This window comes from Henckelia pumila, chromosome 3 (genome assembly GCF_033568475.1).
Source record: "Henckelia pumila isolate YLH828 chromosome 3, ASM3356847v2, whole genome shotgun sequence".
NCBI lineage: Eukaryota > Viridiplantae > Streptophyta > Magnoliopsida > Lamiales > Gesneriaceae > Henckelia > Henckelia pumila.
In genome coordinates this window covers 9,058,990-9,078,078 of record NC_133122.1, presented here as the reverse complement: position 1 = coordinate 9,078,078, position 19,089 = coordinate 9,058,990, and the positions used below count along the sequence as shown (strand labels likewise).

The 19,089-nt window shown below is 36.1% G+C and overlaps 1 protein-coding gene across 1 annotated transcript; it reads right to left on the bottom strand.

Annotated features, from left to right (window-relative positions):
• Nucleotides 1–2,483: 2,483 nt before the first annotated feature.
• On the bottom strand, nucleotides 2,484–4,442 carry LOC140893325 (uncharacterized). Its single transcript, XM_073302379.1, has 3 exons — nucleotides 4,367–4,442; nucleotides 3,031–3,189; nucleotides 2,484–2,905 (listed from the first exon to the last, which is right to left on the bottom strand). Exons 1-3 carry the CDS (start codon nucleotides 4,386–4,388, stop codon nucleotides 2,706–2,708), a joined length of 381 nt encoding a protein of 126 aa, XP_073158480.1. The 5' UTR covers nucleotides 4,389–4,442; the 3' UTR covers nucleotides 2,484–2,705.
• Between the last annotated feature and the right edge of the window lie 14,647 nt (nucleotides 4,443–19,089).

Sequence of the window (19,089 nt, the reverse complement as noted above, 5' to 3'; positions counted from 1 at the left end):
CCACTTGAGATAGCTACAACAGTATTGGCTTTGAGAATCATCATTGGTCCATCTATGATGACATATCACATGTCATCGCCTTGAGCTGAGAGATGTGCCTGCATACGTATTTTCCAATCACGACATTTTTCATTGGAAAACATAAGAATCTTATTAAATGAAGTCATCATTAAAATATGAGTATCAGCAATTGAGGAAAACTCTCTCTGTTAACACTTGTTGGGGATCGGTTGTGCGTATATAGGGGAGGGGGGGGGGGGGGGTGAATACAAACTCTTTAATATTCTTTTTTGATAAAAACTTCAACAAATTTTCTCAACTTCCAAATTTATATGAGCAACTTTGAATAAGTGCGGAAATAGTTCACTAACTTCAGTAATATCAAACACAATAAAATGCAGTGCAATTATGTAAATAAGGCAGAGATTTATGGAAGTTCGAAGGCTTAATCCTTCTATGTCTCCCTTTTTTCCACGTAGGAAGGAATTCACAAGAAGACTTTGGTTATTATAATGTCTTGTAATACACCAACTCCGAGATTATGACATAAAAACTGCCTAATTCAGAACTCCTAGATTCCACAAGGATAAGATTTCAAGTTCTTATCCAACTCTTCAACAGTATGACTTTATTTGAGTTCTCAAACTAAAACTAAAACTCTCAAGTCTTCTAATCTTGTTTGCTTCTTTGAACAGCAGCTGGATTTGAGTAACCCTTAAATGATCCTTGAATGATCTGATAAATTTCTGGTTAAGCGAGGGTTGTAGTGAGCAAAGTGAGTATTGTCGAGTAAGAGTGCTCGGATGTATTTTTGCTAAGGATTGCACAGATCGTCGTTTTGCTTTTCTATTTCTTATATAGTAGTTTTTGCATGAGGACCTTCCAACGTCTTTATTGCAATCAATAAATGCTCTTGCCCTTTGACTGATGTTCTTTGCTTGGAAAGTCTCAATCATCTTAAATGCATTTGATACTATGATTGCTTTCCTCTCTCCTGCAAATAGAGTCTTCAATAAATGCGAGTTATTGCACTTTTCACATTTGAGAGGTAACGGTTGTAGTTAGATTCTAAGATGGTGTCTCAGCAGCCATTTATAGTAACTTTTTCAACATTACTTGTTGTCTTCTCATAAATGCTTTAGGCAGCCCTTTTAAAGCTGTCGAGTCTTATCTTTCCTTGTTACCGTTGATAACTAACCTTGCATATGTGAACGGTTGAAGAAGACTGTAGACGCCGATTGAGCATATGTTTGAATAGGTGACCGGTAAATGTAGCTGATGTTTGACCGATCGAGCTAATGCTTGTGACTAGAGAACTGTCGTTACTCCTGTTCTTTAAAGATGACGGTCGATACTTGTTTTACAAGAAAAAGGCGACGCAATCTATGACAATGATATATTGTTTTGTTCAGTGTTTTTAGAACCGGACCAACGACCGGTTACTGGTCGAACCGGTAACTGGTCGCTGGTTTGGTCCGGTTCACATTCAAAAACCGGAAAATCGGTTCAACCGGTCAAAAAACCGGTTGAACCGATAAAGAAACGAAAAATCGATTCAACCGGTTTTCGAATTATTTTTATTTTTTTTCGAAAATTTAATTATTTTTATTTTTAAAAATTTAAATTTAATATTTTTTTATATAAATACATGATTATTTGTACTTCATTAAAAATCTTATTTTAAAAATAATAGATATTTTAAAATTAAATAATTTATTGTTTAAATAATTTATAACTATAATTGATATTTTGAATATATTTACATATTTATTTAATTTTCAAACTATAGTAATATATTTTTTTTGTCTATTTATATACATTTTTGAGTTTTTAAAATTCAAAACATATTATTTATTATATTATATAAACGGTTTTTCAGTTCGACCGTCTGGTTAAAACGGTCCGATCGATCGAACTTTTTTTTAAGTAGACCGGTATGATCACCGGTCCGATTATGAAAACACTGTTTTTGTTATCACCAAAACATAGGATTCAACAATACATCACATGATTTTTTTTATTATATCATAACTAACAAAAAAATTGATACTTTTACATTGAATATTAATATTTTGGATATAGAAATAACACTTTCATGGGTCAAATATTTTTCAGTTAAATCAACATATATTACACAATAAATCTTCATAACATAACCAACAAATATTGATATTTTTGCAAAAAAAAATAATACTTTAGGCATAAAAAAATACTTTTAATGAGCGACAATCTTTTCCTCAAAATTGACCCATGAAATGTTCATAAATGAATTGTGTTATTTATTTACTTGATTGCAATTACGAAACTTATTGAAAAGTAAATGTAGTAAGCCATGAACCAACGTTTTTTTCTCCTACATATAATGTTTACTTACAACTTGGCTGATATTTTTTTATTTGTACATTTATATCTCTATTTATATTTAGATTATACAGAATAGAACAGCAAAAAATAAAAATAAAAATAAAAATAAGGGCAAAATTTTAATTAATAATTGAAAAACATTTACCAGTTTATATAGGTTAGGTACAAATATATATAGAAATTGAAATTTCTACTGAAATCATCGTAAACCAATACAAATCAAATAAATATATTTGCCTTGCTCATCAAATAAAATCAAACATAGCAGACCATTGGCAGGTACTAGGATTTGATGCATATTCATAACTATTATGCTTATTGATAGACTGTATCAAACTGCATCATTGTGAAACTAATAATATTTTGCCTGGAATCCTGTGAGTCACCAAGGCTCTATATGCTTCAGTGGCTTCAGAGAAGCTGAATGCTTTACCAATTACTGGTTTTATAAGTACGGATTCTATTAGTGGCCAAATTTTTGCTGCAGCATCAGAGAAAATCGACTCTACTTTTGCATAAAATAGATACCGCAAATCCCCCCCTACATAAATACCATTAAACAAATATTAATCAAATTGAACAACATTAAAATAACAATGGTATCAACAAGAAAAAAAGAAATTATCCAAAGAGATGAAGAATAACATTGTCGGGCAGTGATTTTACCTATGAAATTGATATCCTTGTGCATGAGGACCGAAAAATCAATATTCACCTGACTCCCACTGTTGTATCCTAAGACAACAAGAGACCCGCCTATGGCCAGACAATCCAAATTTTTTTGAAAATGAGCTTTCCCGCTAGCATCTAGTATAAAGTCCACCCCTAAATACACAAGATTTAGTTAAATATAAATCAAATTAAAGATCTAACGAGACAATCAAGGCATCGCTGACAAAGATGATATATCACATCCATCATTGAAGTCGGTGAAAATAATAAATCTTCCAAGGCTGCGATTGGATGAAGGGATTTCAACTCTATAGATTTTGAAATGCATTTGATTATTTGGATGGATTTATATCATATGGGTTACCTTCCTCAACTTATGCAGATGCCAACGGTGGATCTGAAATACACCCAAGTTCCTCTCCAAAAGAAACCCAAGATTCTATTTCCCATTTATTTGGTTATACACTGCATTATACAGATATGTAAATATCTCAACAAAAGTACACATGCAACCATATTGTGAATGCTCACACCATACTCAATAGGTTCGCGTTTCTCGGATTAGTTACAAATTCACACTACTTTTCTTCACATTTCTACTTGCGTCTAATAGGGGAAACCTGCTACTCATATCCGCATATTGCCATGTGAATTGTAATTTGACCACATCAATATGCTTCAATACTGCGCAAATATAGTATGCACATCATTTCCACAGGTCAAAGAGCAAACTGGAAATTTTTGACAATCATCCAACACATTGTAGGTTCAAACACCTTTACTCATGAACTTCCTAACTCACCACAACAACAAATGGCAAGACAATCAGGTAGATTTCCATGTTTATTGTTCTTTCAACACAGAGTAACTACAACTGCATATGCATAGACCCCAAACAATTTGTAAGACTAAATTAATTAGATCAATATGAACCAAGTAAGAGTATCAGGAGTTTCAACTTCAGCTCTTCCTCTAGAAGCTGATGGTGTTCAAGCTTTCACATTACATCTAACAGTCCTTGTCATAAAATGATAATATTAGCTCCCAGAAGCCATTACAAAAATTTGCACCACATGCAATGCCGCTAAAATCTATATCACTATTTATACTGCATATAACAGTGTACAGAACCTAAAATTAATCTCCCCAGAAAATTTCCCTATATAAATTGTAAGACGCATGCTAGTAAAATAATAGTGTCTTGTTCGTAAAGAAAAGAATCTGCACTATTCGTAAAAGAGACAATGTTTTTGTAACTAGATCTAACTCGATAATTGTCGTCTAACCATACACAGATCTTAAAAGGAAAAACGCATGATAATTCATGAACCTCTTTCTCTTGTTTCAGCCATCACACACTTGCAAAAGTCCTGCTTTTTGTAGTTGATGCAGGCTTTTGCTCCTAGCGATTCGAAATGTGCAATTCTTTGGCCTCATTAACCAAATTCAGATAATTCTATTATATACAATGTCCCACCACATGTTACAAGGCCATTAAGTATGCGCCAAGCAGAGAACAGTTGGACTATAAAGCGTTTCAAAGAAAATCAATCAATACACCACAAATTACACTTCAATTCCCATTTCGAACCAATACACAAACACATGCAGTAGGTCAACACCACTGGCTCTAGATATAAAGTTCATTAATCTCTAACGTCCTTCGCCAGACTTCATTTTGCAAGTGAAATCACTGAGATTGGTGCAGTGCGAATAACCATTAAGCAACCTGATCAATGCAACCAGTAATGTGAAACCCTGAAGCAGGACTTGTGGAGGCAATCTTATGGAGCATTGGATTTGTAACTAGGTGGAGAATTGTAAGATGAAGTGATACAAATTCAATTCATGCTGATGCAAGGGTTGATGGGACAAAGTAACTAGCAGTTAGTGCTAACCCTAAATCAGATTTGTAGCCACCACAGGTTGTCGCAGATAAAACTAAGAGAAGCAGGTTATGTGCACATACTCTTCTGCAGTGGCTTTCAATGTATAACGGGAACACAATTGAAGTGCTGGAATGTTATTTGCTCAGTAAAATACTAACTGAGATGTTATTCTGATTGAAGGAAGCAAGAGAGAGATAAAAGCATTATTAAGTGAACTCAAGAGGGTCTTCTCGAGTGTGTGAGGAAGAAAAGACAGAGTGAGTTCATGTAATTGCTTTTGTATCTTTGTGAGTTCTTGAAATCAATCTTGTACATTGACAAGAGTAATAGTGCCTCCGCTGGATATAGGTCGTTATTTTTTTTTTTGGCCAGGCCACGTAACAATCTTGTCTTCTATTGTTTATTTCGATTTTCTGCATACTACATTTCCTTTAATTCCAGTGATGTATGAACATCCAAATAAACAATGGTTCAGAGCTGTCGACATGTTCTTGTGATCAGGTGGAAATCAAATCACTGCAAATACAACTAAATTGAATCAAAATGAAAATAATAACCATTACTACCTGCTACTGCAATTACTTCACAACGAAGTGCATACTTAGCATATTGAATGGCAATTATGTCCATTCCCCCTGCATCGCCATGTATCTGCGATTGCCCTCAAAATTAACATTTTAAAAGTTTCAACATAAAGAATTTAGTTTTAAATAAGACAATACCAAGATTGTTTTGCCAGGCGCAATGTTCGTCAACATTGAAAGCGAATAAAAACTTAAGCATGACGCTAGTGGCAAAGTTGCTGCCTCGGCAAGGGTAACTCTCGGAGGAATTCTCATAGCGTGAAATGGGGGAACAGTTATGAACTCTGCACAGCCACCCCCACCTTGAAGAATCGCACAAACCTTGAGGCAAAAAAAAAAAAAGCATCATAACAAACACAATGATTCAAATGTGAGCACAAAAACCAATAAACTTGTCAAATTTTCTTTTTGAAAAAAAACAAATAACTCACTCACCTCATCGCCCACTTTAAAGTCAATGACTAATGAACCAACAGCAACAACTTTCCCCGAACACTCAAATCCAAGATCTGATATGGGCGTATATAGACAAGGGAAACATTGTCGGTCCAAAGTTTCATAAAAGTTTAGTCCTGCCGCTGCTACTTGTATCATTATTTGATAATCTCCACAAGTGGGCGTCGGAGCCTCTTTCACTTGTAAAAGATCTGGACCACCTGGTCTTCCAAAATCCACAACCTTCATCTGCAGACTTAAACATAGCAAATATTACACAAATAAACCCAATTCCCAATTCATTCGTGATACATACTGTGTTCTAAAAAATAATGAAACGTCGTAATTTATGAATTAAATTAGACAGCAAAGCAAGATTAGAATAAGTTCCACATAGAATAGACTAAATATATTGCCGATCAAATGATGTTTCCAAAAAATGGTGGTTAACATAGCATTTATTCATAGCTGATCACATGAATATCACCATATTTAAATTTATCTATTTTTCCTCTGATATTAAAACATACCATATTGCAGAATAAAGCAACTTGAAAATGCAAAATATAGTATTATACTCGTAGTTGATCCCCTCTCGAACTTAAAACTTGGAGAGAATTAATCGACGGACTCTTTCTTTGTTAAAGGCAAATGAGAAGGGGAAAAATCAACAAAGAACTTAACAATCCTTTGAAGTCGGCAGTCATGTAAGCAAAAACAAGGTGAAATCAACCCATAAATTTATCATAACTCAGCCCAAAACATACTAAATCTCAAGAATCGAATAACATAAATTGCACATTCAATGTTTTCAAGGAATTCTTATATGACCTTACTAGAAATAAATTTTTTTGAGACAGCCGAAGTGTGAAGAGAGAAGACCGATTCGTCCACGACGGCGATGAACGACGAGAAGTGAACAGAATAAAAGTTCTATCGGCCGATAGTCCTTTTAAGGGTTGAATGGTATATTTTTCCTAAAAAAAAAAAAGAAAAAAGAAAACATTAGATAGATACCGGTAACAACGTCAAACTATATAGTACGAACCCGTTTGAATTTCAAAGATTTTATTTGAAAAAAATGCTTTTTAAATTTTTAATTTTGGACTTTTGAAAAACCTCTAAATTTGGCTAAAAATGAGTTTTTAAGCACTTAAATGACCATCCAAACACCTTATAAACTAAAAAAATACTTTTTTTTAAAAAAAAATGATTTTTTGGTTTGAATTTTCATATCAAACGGCCAACCTTGTCTCCTATCAGTACGAATGCAATGTTATGCGCGTAATGTCTTGATCAACTCAACCTTGTCTACGATCTTTTGGATCAATTCCGTTCCTTCGACCTGTCGTTCCTCTACTTCATCCCAAAATAAGGGTGTACGAAAACGAAGATCATAAAGGGCATCGAATGTTTCATGTCAATACTGTGATGATAGTTATTATTATAAGAGAACTATATTATCGGCAGGTGATCCTGCCAGAATAACCCAAAATCCAACACTTAGTCCTCAACATATCCTCTAATATCTGAATAGTCCTCTCAGACTGATCGTCAGTCTCCGGGTAATATGCAGTACTTAAACTAAAAGTAGTACACAAAACTCGCTGAAAGTTACCCCAAAATTGCGAGGTGAACCTTCGATCTCTATCGCGGACTATGCTCAAATGAACTCCATGCAATCACACAATCTCCTGGATGTATAACCTCGTCATGCGATCAAAAGTGAACTCGTGGTTATACGGAAGAAAATGAGCACATTTGGACAACCTGTCCACAATAACCCAAATATCATCACACTGTTGGAGGACATAGGCAAATGGGTGACAAAATCCATCGTCACATGCTCCCACTTCCATTTCGGAATTTTCAAGCTCTGCATCAGACCACCTGGTCGTTGATGTTTAGCCTTGACCTGCTGATAAACAAGACATCGAGAGACAAACTGGTAACGCTACGCTTCATACCTTTCCACCAGAATCCGGTACGTAGATCCTTATACATATTGGTACTGCCTGGGTGCACAGTGAATCTATTACGATGAGCCTGAGACAAAATCTCTTCTTGCAAGGTTAAATCGTCAGGTACACTCTACAAGACAAACAAAGTAATCAGTCTGTCTGAAAATGAAAATCGAATGTGTTGTCTCCCTGAGCAAGTATTGCTATGTGCTTTTAGATCAGAAAACTGCACTTCACGGATGGGGCAAACAAAGATGGCTCAGCTAGCATGGAAAACACTCGGATCCCTGTTTTCCTTTCTTTGTGCGGGAACATGTGTAACGCCCCAAAAATTAATTACTGAATTAATTGACAAATAAAATAATTATCGAGTTGATAAAATAATTATTATTTCTAATGAGTTATAGAGTGTATTTACAATCATATTTTTATCAGATATCTCAATCGATATCACTGATTTTTTAAGGGTTGAATGATATATTAAGAGTTGAATGATATATTTTTCCTTAAAAAAAAAAAGAAAAAAGAAACCATTAGATAGATTCGGTGGTAACGTCGTCAAACGATACACTATGAGTCCATTTGGATTTCAAATATTTTTTTAAAAAATATATTTTCTTAATCTCTAATTTTGGGCTTATGCAAAAGGTCTAAATTTGGCTTAAAAAGTGTTTTTTAAGCACTTAAATGACCATCCAAAGACCTTATAAACTTAAAAAAAACTTTTTTTTTATTTTTAAAAAAGTACTTTTCTGGGTTGGCTTTTGATACCAAACGGCCAACCTTGTCTCCTGTCAGTACGAATGCAATGTTCTGCGTGTAGTGTCTTGATCAACTCAACCTTGTCTACAATCTTTGGATCAATTCCGGTACTTCGACCTGTCGTTCCTATACTTCATCCCAAAATAAGGGTGTACGACAACGACGACTGTAAAGGGTCTCGAATGTGTCATGGCAATACTGTGATGGAAGCTATTATTATAAGCGAACTCTATTATCGGCAGGTGATCTTGTCAGGATAAACGAAAATCCAACACTTAGTCCTCAGCATATCCTCTAATATCTAAATATTCCTCTCGGACTGATTGTCAGTCTTCGGGTGATATGCAGTACTCAAACTAAAATTAGCACACAAAACTCGTTGAAAGTTACCCCAAAATCGTGAGGTGAACCTCCGATCTCTATCGCTGACTATGCTCAAAGGAACTTCATGAAATCACACAATCTCCTGGATTTATAACCTCGTCATGTGATCAAAAGTGAACTCGCGGTTATACGGAAGAAAATGAGCACATTTGGACAACATGTCCACAATAACCTAAATATCATCACACTGTTGGGGGACATAGGCAAATGGGTGACAAAATCTATCATCACATGCTCTCAATTCCATTCCGAAATTTCCAAGCTCTTCATCAGACCACCGGGTCATCGATGCTCAGCCTTGTCCTGCTGATAAACAAGACATCGATAGACAAACTGGTAATGCTACGCTTCATACCTTTTCACTAGAATCCGGTACGTCGATCCTTATACATCTTGGAACTGCCTGGGTGCACGGTGAATATAATACGATGAGCCTGATACAAAATCTCATCTTGCAAGGTTAAATCGTCAGGAACACTCTACCAAAAAAACACAGTAATCTGTCTGTCTGAAAATAAAAATCAGATATGTTGTCTCCCTAAACAAGTCTTGCTATGCGTCTTTATATCAGAAAACTTGTGGGGACCTCGGGTTGCTAATCTCGTCTTAGGGCAATTAACAATCAATTAACAATTAATCAAAAAATTAAAAAGAATAGTAAAACCAAGAGCTAAATTTTTTTTAATTCCAGAGCCTCGCTCGATCGGACAAACTCACCCGATCGAGCGAGCTAAAAATCTCATTTCACTGCTTTGAAATTTCTTTGGCCTCGCTCAATCGGATGAACTCGTCCGATCGAGCGAGCCCAAAAGCTTGATCCCTTGTTCTTGCATTTCACATGCCACGCTCGATCGGTGGAGTTCACCCGATCGAGCGGGCACTCTGTACAGAAAAAGATCAGACTTTATTTTTGCTGTCAAAACTTGGAATCAAGGCATGGATCATCAATAAAAATGATTCTAGCATGATGTAAAAATCTAAGAACATGCACAAATACATATAATCAAGATCAAGTATCAATTCATGCATTTATTACATCAAATGAATAGCATAAAAAACATGAAACTACAAGCTACACCAAATCTCAAAAGTGAGCTTCTAAAACATAAGTTTCTCGTCAAGTTCGATGCTATCTAAATACCATTCTTCAGCTTAAACCCGAGTCCTCACATGCTAATCTTTATCTCGATCTATCATGGTCGTCGCTGACTCAATCCTGCCCCACCTATTGCCATGCACACATTCAAAACATAGCAATAGCCAGATAACTCCGGTGAGAATAAATCCCAGTATAAATAACATGACATGCATTAAAGAGTTATCTCAAACTCAGAATATCAAATAAATTCAATGCATGTTTGAAAGATAGGCTATCAAAGTTGATATCAACAAAGCTTGGTTCTTGGGATCCCGGGGAATAAAATATCAATCAAACCACCGACACTCCCAATCGAGGTGGCATCAAGTATTTCAATCCCCTGACTTTGGTGCAATTATAGTGAGTCTTCTGGCTCTGGAAGCAAAGGCTACAATCCATGCCACTCAACTATAATTCTCCAAACGTCATTTAGCACTCTAGGCTAATCTGCCCTCTATGCTTTACAGGCTAGAGTTCAAGATGAATGCAACATAAGCTGTATGCATTAAATACTGTAAAACATCTTGAACATGTAATCACATAATCAATCAAAGAAACAAAACTCATTTAAATCACATAGAAGCATATAATCAAATAATAGCAAGTATGTATGTGATTTACTTGAGAATCATAGCTATCTCGAGTGTTCTATCCCATCTGGATAACTGTCATTTATACCTTTCAATGTCGAGTCTGAAGTACTTCAAATCTGACAATACATCAATGAGAATTCATATCCAAATGCTACTCAACTTTTCAATTCAAACTTCAAGTGCAAATTGCTTCAAACCTTCTTCAAATCTTGTTATTGTCTTTCCCGATTGCGCCGCTAAATTGTCGAAATCAAAACACTATTATAACAATCTGAAATAGAGTAATAATCAGCTATAAACTCAGCTAGAATGTCAATCTAGACATAGCTAATTCCATAGGCTCAAAAGTGTAGTAAATTCTGAAATCAACGGTGTAACGGCTAAAAACCGGCGACCGAAATGATATCTAAATCAATATCTCAATCCATTCTCATCATAATATTCCACACAATAACAATATCCATACTCGGCCATACAAATCAGAAAAGTAAGTTTTCAACTTTTGCTCCATAAAATCATATCAAATTCAAACAACAGACTTTTACCGACCCGTCTTCGAATACATAAACTTTGCTAACTCATGAACATATATAACCAATAATAATTGAATTCCATATTTTTATCAAAATTCAAAGTATGATAGAACTCAAGAAAACTTACACCAAAACGAAGCTCTCGAAGTGGTGATCGTGAATATATGTTCAAATCTGAATTCTGACGGACGGATGTCGAAAAATCGGAGCTTTAAAAAGTCAAAAATGGCGTGAGGTTTGTTAATCTGAAAATGCTGAATGTATACTGCCTTTCACGTGTAAATGAATGAGTAAGCAATTCAATTTGAGATATATATTGCATAATTGCATTTTAGTCCCTTAACTTTTGGCTAATTGCAATTCAGTCCTCGGCAACTCTTTTTAATTCAATTTCAATTCTAAATAATTTAAGAACATTAGAATTTAATTCTAAACTCTAAATATTCTCAAATTAAATATTCTCGGATTAAAATCAAATAATCTCGGTATTGGCAAATCAGTCCCTACTTGAGTTTTCAACTTCTAATTCAATCCTTTAATTCCGAAAACTTGGAATTTAAATATTAAATCCCATAAATATTCAATTAGAATATTTTAATCCTTTAATTTAAGAATCCCGAAATTTAATTCTCAAAATTCGTAAATATTCAAATTAAATATTTTCAACTCGGAATTTAAATCTCTAATTCCAGAAATTAATAACTTAATATTTTTAGGGCCTTACAAAACTGCACTTCACGGATGCGGGCAAACAAAGATGGCTCAGCTAGCACGAAAAACACTCGGATCCCCTGTTTTCCTTTCTTGTGCCGGAACATGAAATCCAAAGAACAACATTCCTGAACTGTACTCGCTACCGCACTAGTGCGAAGAGCACTAAAACTCACCTTACAGCTAAGTATGTCTACCACTCGATTTGTAGAACCTGGATGATATTTAATCTCGCAATCATAGTTTTTAAGAAGATCCATCCAACGATGCTGAAATATGTTCAACTCTGTCTGAGTGAACAAGTACTTCAAACTCTTGTGGTCAGAGAACATCTCGAACCGCTGACTATAAAGACAATGACGCCAAATCTTCAATGCAAACACAATCGCTGCTAACTCTAGATCGTGCACTGAGTAGTTCCCTTCGTGGGTCTTCAACTGTCTGGAAGTATAGGCAATCACATGTCAATTCTGTGTCAACACACAACCTAACCCTTGAAGAGATACATCGATGTAAACCACATAGCCTCTGGGTCCTGATGGTAATGCAAGAACAGGAACTGTATTCAGTCAACTCCTCAACTCGTCAAAGATCTACTCACACTCGCTCGACCAGACAAAAGGAATATCCTTCCTTGTCAGCTGTGTCAATGGTCTAGCAATTTGTGAGAAATTATCGATGAATCGTCGGTAATATCCTGCTAAAACCAAAAAGCTACGAATCTCTGAAGCTGTCGTATGACGCGACCAGTTCAATATAGCTTCAGTCTTACTCGGGTCAACTGATACACCTTCTTGAGAGATAACATGACCAAGGAATACCACTCTGTCAATCCAAAACTCGCACTTATTGAGCTTGACATATAAATGTTTCTCACAAAAAATGTGTAGTGCTAGCTTCAAGTGATGCAAATGCTCGTCAATACTACGAGAATAGACCAAAATGTCATCGATAAAAACTACAACAAACTTTGTCTAGATAATTGTGGAAAACTTTGTTCATCAAATCCATGAACACTACAGTTGCGTTCGTCAACCCAAAAGGTATCTATTGGGAAATTAAGTTTCGGTGTTTACAAAGCCATGAAACTGGACTCTAAACTGACTATGTGGACTATCAACCGAATAAAGACCAGTCAACCAATCAGTTTGAGCATGCCTCAACCGAATCGCTTATAAACCGGGAATAACAGTTTAGTTTGACTAAACTGTTTCTTCAAACTGAACAACGAAAGCCGCACAAACTGAGGCTACCCATTTAGCGACTAAACTGCTTCTTCACCAAACTTACCACTGTACTATTTTTCGTACTCTGGCACATTTGCAGAAGTTAGTGCCGCGCCTCAACGATGAATTTCGGCTACAGAAATTGTCTCTGAGAATGACAAAAGCAACGGGAACAATTTTTGACGCTCTATCTGAAGATCATTTTGAAAACATTACCGTTGGAATCAAAGTCTATAAATAGAGATCAAGATCGATTGAAGAACACATGGAACTGAATATATTTTGTAATCGAGGCTCTTACTGTGAAATCGATCAAAAGAAAGACACACAAGCGCAAGCTCGAAACACAAACACTTATAGTGTCATTCTGATCATCTGGGATCAATTTGTGATAAAAACATTCGAGTTGTAAACATCTTTGTTCTTATCAGTTTAGACTGAAACCGGGTTGTATTCTAGGAGTTCTTGTTTAGGCTGTGTATAAGTTCTAAACTGGATTGGGGTCTTGCAAAAAATACTTGTAATTCTCAAAGTCTTCTAGTGATATCCTTTCGAGGTGAAAGAAGGGGTGACGTAGGAGTGATTGAAATCTTCGAACATCCATAAATATTTCATTGTGTCATTTACCAGTTTACCTCTCCAATATTATCTTGCATAAACTGTTATTACATAAGTATTCAAATCTGTAGATTGACATATTTCTGCACATACTCTGTTTGCCAAGATACATTAGACATCAAGATAAACCAGAAATTCATCATTAAATCGATTAATTTCTACCTCAATTCAGACGAACAGTTTTAGAGTGTATTCACCCCCCCTCTACTCTCTAAACCGATCCTAACAAGTGGTATCAGAGCAAGGTCTTTATCTTGTCCCTGAATATCTTATCAAAATGACACCATTCAGCAAGATTCCTATGTTCTCCATTGAGAACTTTGATGATTGGAAGATTCGCATGCAAGCCCACTTATCAGCCTTGGATGATGACATGTGGTATGTCATTATAGATGGACCTATTACAATTACCAAGGTCAATACTGCTGTGGCTATATCCGGTGGAGAACCACAATATGTTGAAAATCCAAGAATGGAGTGCACCACCGAAGACAAGAAAAAGGCGAACCTCAATAACGTTGCCAAAGATATCTTGTATAAGACACTTGATAAAAATACTTTTAGCAAAATCAAGTTGTGCAAAACTGAAAAATAAATATGGGAGAAACTGACTCAACTGTGTGAAGGAAATGAGCACACGAAAGAAAACAAGTTGTCCGTAGCCACTCAAAAATTTGATAACATCAAAATGAAACCAGGAGAATGCATGACAGAATTTGATGAAAGAGTCAGTCGCATCATGATTGAACTCAATGACTTAGGAAAATTATATTCCAACAGAGAAATTATCATGAAAGTCATTCGAGGCCTTCCCAAAGAATGGGATGTAAAGACAATGACTATGAGAGAGTTAAAAGATCTAAACAAGATAGAACTTCATGATTTTTTTGCTGATCTAAAAGCTTATGAGTTTGAGCTAAAAACTCGAGAAAAATATCAGTCCACTTCTCAACTGACTAAAGCCTTATCAGCAGTTAAGATTGAGCCTCCAACCCAAATAGGAAGATCGGCAGAACAACTGAATAGTGACGCAATGTCACTATTTGTAAAAAAATTTGGAAAGTTCATCAGAAGAAATCAAGAAGGATCTTACAGAAGAAACTTCCAAAAAAAGAATACAAAAGAAGAACCAAGAGCCTGTTTCAATTGTGGAAAGACAAGACACTTCATAGCAGATTGTACTAAACTAACGAAAGATGAAAGACTTGCTAAAAAAGGGAAGAAGAAATCTGAACAAAAGAAAAGTTCAAAAGACTTTAGATATTTTTCAAAGAAAAAGCATGAGGCATTGGTTACAGAAGACAGCAAAGCCAAATGGGCAGAAACTGACAGTGAGTCAGAAGAATCCAGCTACTCTTCCAGCTCTAGTGAAGATGATGAGGAAATAAAATTCTTAATGACAAATGATCATGAACAAGCTTCCAGCAGTGAACAGGTACTTGACTCTAGCCTCGAAGATTTCACTAAAGAAGAACTTGTTACAGCTCTTCAAGAAACGGCCAATGAATACCAGAAACTGTTCATGGCATTCGATGAAATTAAGGCAAAGCAAGAGGATCTGAAAGACACCTCAACCGAGTCCCCATGGGAACAATCAGTTGAGAAACACAGTCTTAACTCAGAGATTGCTAAGCTTAAAATCGAGAATGAGCAACTTATAATTCCTTGAAGCTTACAAAATAGAATCAAAGATTAAAAGATCTAGTAATGAAACGACCCTAACTCTATAATTAATAAATAAATATGCGAATTTTTTTTTTTTACTTACTAAATAAAATATGTACATATATGCCCATACATACATGCACAGAATAAAAAGATTTAAAATAAATAAATAAATAACTAACTTAAATAAAAATTGCATTCTTTAAATAAAATGAATTTCTGAGTCAAACATTTAATTAAAAATACTGCATAAGTAAAATGATTCAAAATTTGCATGCACTGACAATAATCAATAAAATATTCAAAACTCACAACCATTGAAAATAATATAAAATATGTAACGTGCTGACATAATAAAAAACATGCAATGTGACTCAGACATCTATCACGGTCACGGGATCACTGCATGTCCGCTCATATGTCCTCGCCGCCGGTAGGAGCTACATCCTCCTCTACGAACTCACCTGCACCATACCAGTGTAGTGAGCCTAGAGGCCCAACATGCTAACATAACAAGGGTTTAAAATAATTTAAAACAATTAAATACTAATACATAACATATACATGAATGAGCATGCTTGAAAATATCATAACATAACATAACTTAAATTAACTTAAATAACATAATACATAAACATTGTTGAGCAATTAATTTTCTAACATCGCATGGTTGTATCCGTAGTGTAACCTTAAATCATACATTAAATACTGATCAGCGTGGAAACCAACGTACGTGGCGGTGACGAATCACCTCTTAAATTGGCAGTAAACTGCCCTTCAATAGTTCACATATGGGGACGAATCCCCCTTAAATTGTCACACTACTTCAACTTCCAACATAAAATATTTTATTATTGCTCAACCTTAAACATTTAATTATGCATAAAATTATTTCATGAATGCATGTACTTAAATAAAAATGTGTGTCCTTCATATATATTTAATTTAATTTTCTTACTATCATATAAATATTAAAATAACTTCAATACATAAAATAATTAAATATATATTCAGGACACATGCAAATTTCTCATGGTTTGTACTGGACTGCTGGCCCTAACACTCAAGCCCATTTACTTAAATCTGGCCCATTAACACTGAGACTGGCCCAATAACATACTTAAGCCCAATAAAAATTATTCTAAGCCCAATTAAAATTATTCTAAGCCCAATTAAATAATTAAAGTCCATTAAAACATTCTAGGCCCAATAACAACTTAAACTGGCCCAATGGGCCCAAAAGCCCAAAGACTGGCCCAATAACTTTTATGGGCTCAAAAGCCCATAAAATTAATGGACTAACTTAATTAAAATTTTAAAGGCCCAAATAAAATTATTTGGGAGCCCAAATAATTTTATTTCTAATTAATTGGCCCAAAAACCAATTAATTCATAAAATACTTTAAAAATAAAAAGACTCGAGCCCGGCCCACCAAACCCGGACCAACTAAACCCGACCCACTACCCTACTGACCCGACCCGGACCACACCCTAACCCTAAACCCGAAACTCCCCCTTCCCTTCCCTTCTCGGCCGATGAAGGGCTGCTGCCGCCCTGCTCCGGCCACCCCTGGCCCATGCACCGCCGCCCAGACGTAGCCCACGTCTAGGCGGTTCGAACCTAGCCCATGACCCCGGCCCATGCACCCCACATGCCATCAGCCGAACCCCCTTCCTCGAAACCCTAGCTGCGCTTCCATCTGCCCTTCCAGCCCTCAACCTGTTCGGCCTAGCCCAATCCAGACCATAGCCCAGCCATGGCTCGACTCTAGGGACCCTACCAGACCTAAGAACCATCAGCCAACAGCCCTTGACCGTTCCATGTCAAAAAAAATGTGAACATGCATCAAGAATGGGAAAATATGAACTCCTCAAACCATAACACACTTGTTTTTCTGAAAATTCTTGAAAGAATCCAATGCATACACACACACACACCGTTATACACTGATATAATACAAAGAAATAAAGAAGGGATCATGCCTTTCACCGTAAAAATGAAGAGAAAACGAGCGTGAGACGATTCCGGGACGTCGGGGGCGATGACAACCGACTTGGACCTTCAAAAAAACCGAGGCTATGGTGACTTTTCTGTGGGAAGCCGATGAAGATGATGAATGGAGGGGAGGGAGGCGGCTGAATGTGTGAGGGATCGGGTGGTTTGGGTAGATTAGGTTTTGTTTTTAATAAAATAGGTTTTTAGGAAATTAAATATATTAATAAGGATTTTAATATAGAAAATATATAACTTAAAAATCTAATTAAGAAAAGAAATCTGATAAAAAAATTTAAAAAATATAAAAATCCCGAAATTACAAATTTAGGGAATTTTAAAAATAATTAAAAGTCATTAAAATGGCTAAATTTGGATAAAAATGGACTCCTAAAATTATATAAAATTAAATACTAAAATTTTTGAGGTAATACAACTCAAAATAATATTTTAGGGCTCTAAAAAGGCTCATGAAATTAATTGGCTAGAAAGTTGTCATCTCATCCGTCCACGGTCCCGTCTACGCGATAAAATAATTAAAATACTAAAAATCATAAAAATCACTAATTATGGGTTAAATGCTTAAAAAAATAAATTAAATCATGCACAAATAATTCACATAATTATTTAACCCATAAATCACAAATTTAAATAATTAAATATCCTAATTATGCATGCGGATTTACGTATTTAAAATACCGGGTGCTACAATTCTCCCCCCCTTAAATTGAATTTCGTCCTCGAAATTTAAAATACTTACCCGAACAACTCCGGGTAGCGAGTTCTCATATCTGCCTCGGTCTCCCAAGTAGCTTCCTCCTCTGAGTGATTCAGCCACTGGACTCTGACCATCGGTATGACCCGCGTCCTAAGCCTCCGCTCCTCCCTAGCCAAGATCCGTACTGGCCTCTCTTCATACACTAGATCTGGTGGCAACTGTAAGGGCTCGAAATCCAACACATGCGACGGGTTAGAGACATATCTCCGAAGAATGGATACATGGAAAACTTTGTGCACTGCCGCTAGCCCCGGTGGTAGAGCTAAACGGTAGGCCAACGTGCCAACCCTCTCCAAGATCTCGATGGCCCTATATACCTCGGATTAAGCTTGCCTCTCCGGCCAAAACGCACTACTCCCTTCATAGGTGACACCTTCAGGAATACGTGATCACCTACAGCGAACTCCAAATCTCGTCGTCTGGTATCTGCATAACTCTTCTGACGACTCTGAGCAGTCCTCATCCGATCTCGAATCTGAGTCACAATGTCAGCTGTCTGCTGCACAATCTCAGGACCCAGTAAAATCCGCTCACCAACCTCATCCCAATGCACAGGAGATCTGCATCTCCTCCCATACAATGCTGCATAAGGAGCCATACCTAAAGACGACTGAAAACTGTTGTTATAGGTAAACTCCACTAATGGCAGTCTAGTCTCCCAAGAGCCCCGAAAATCAATGACACAAGCTCTCAGAAGATCCTCGAGAACCTGGATCACCCTCTCAGACTGACCATCTGTCTGGGGATGGAATGTTGTGCTGAACAAAAGCCTAGTCCCCAAAG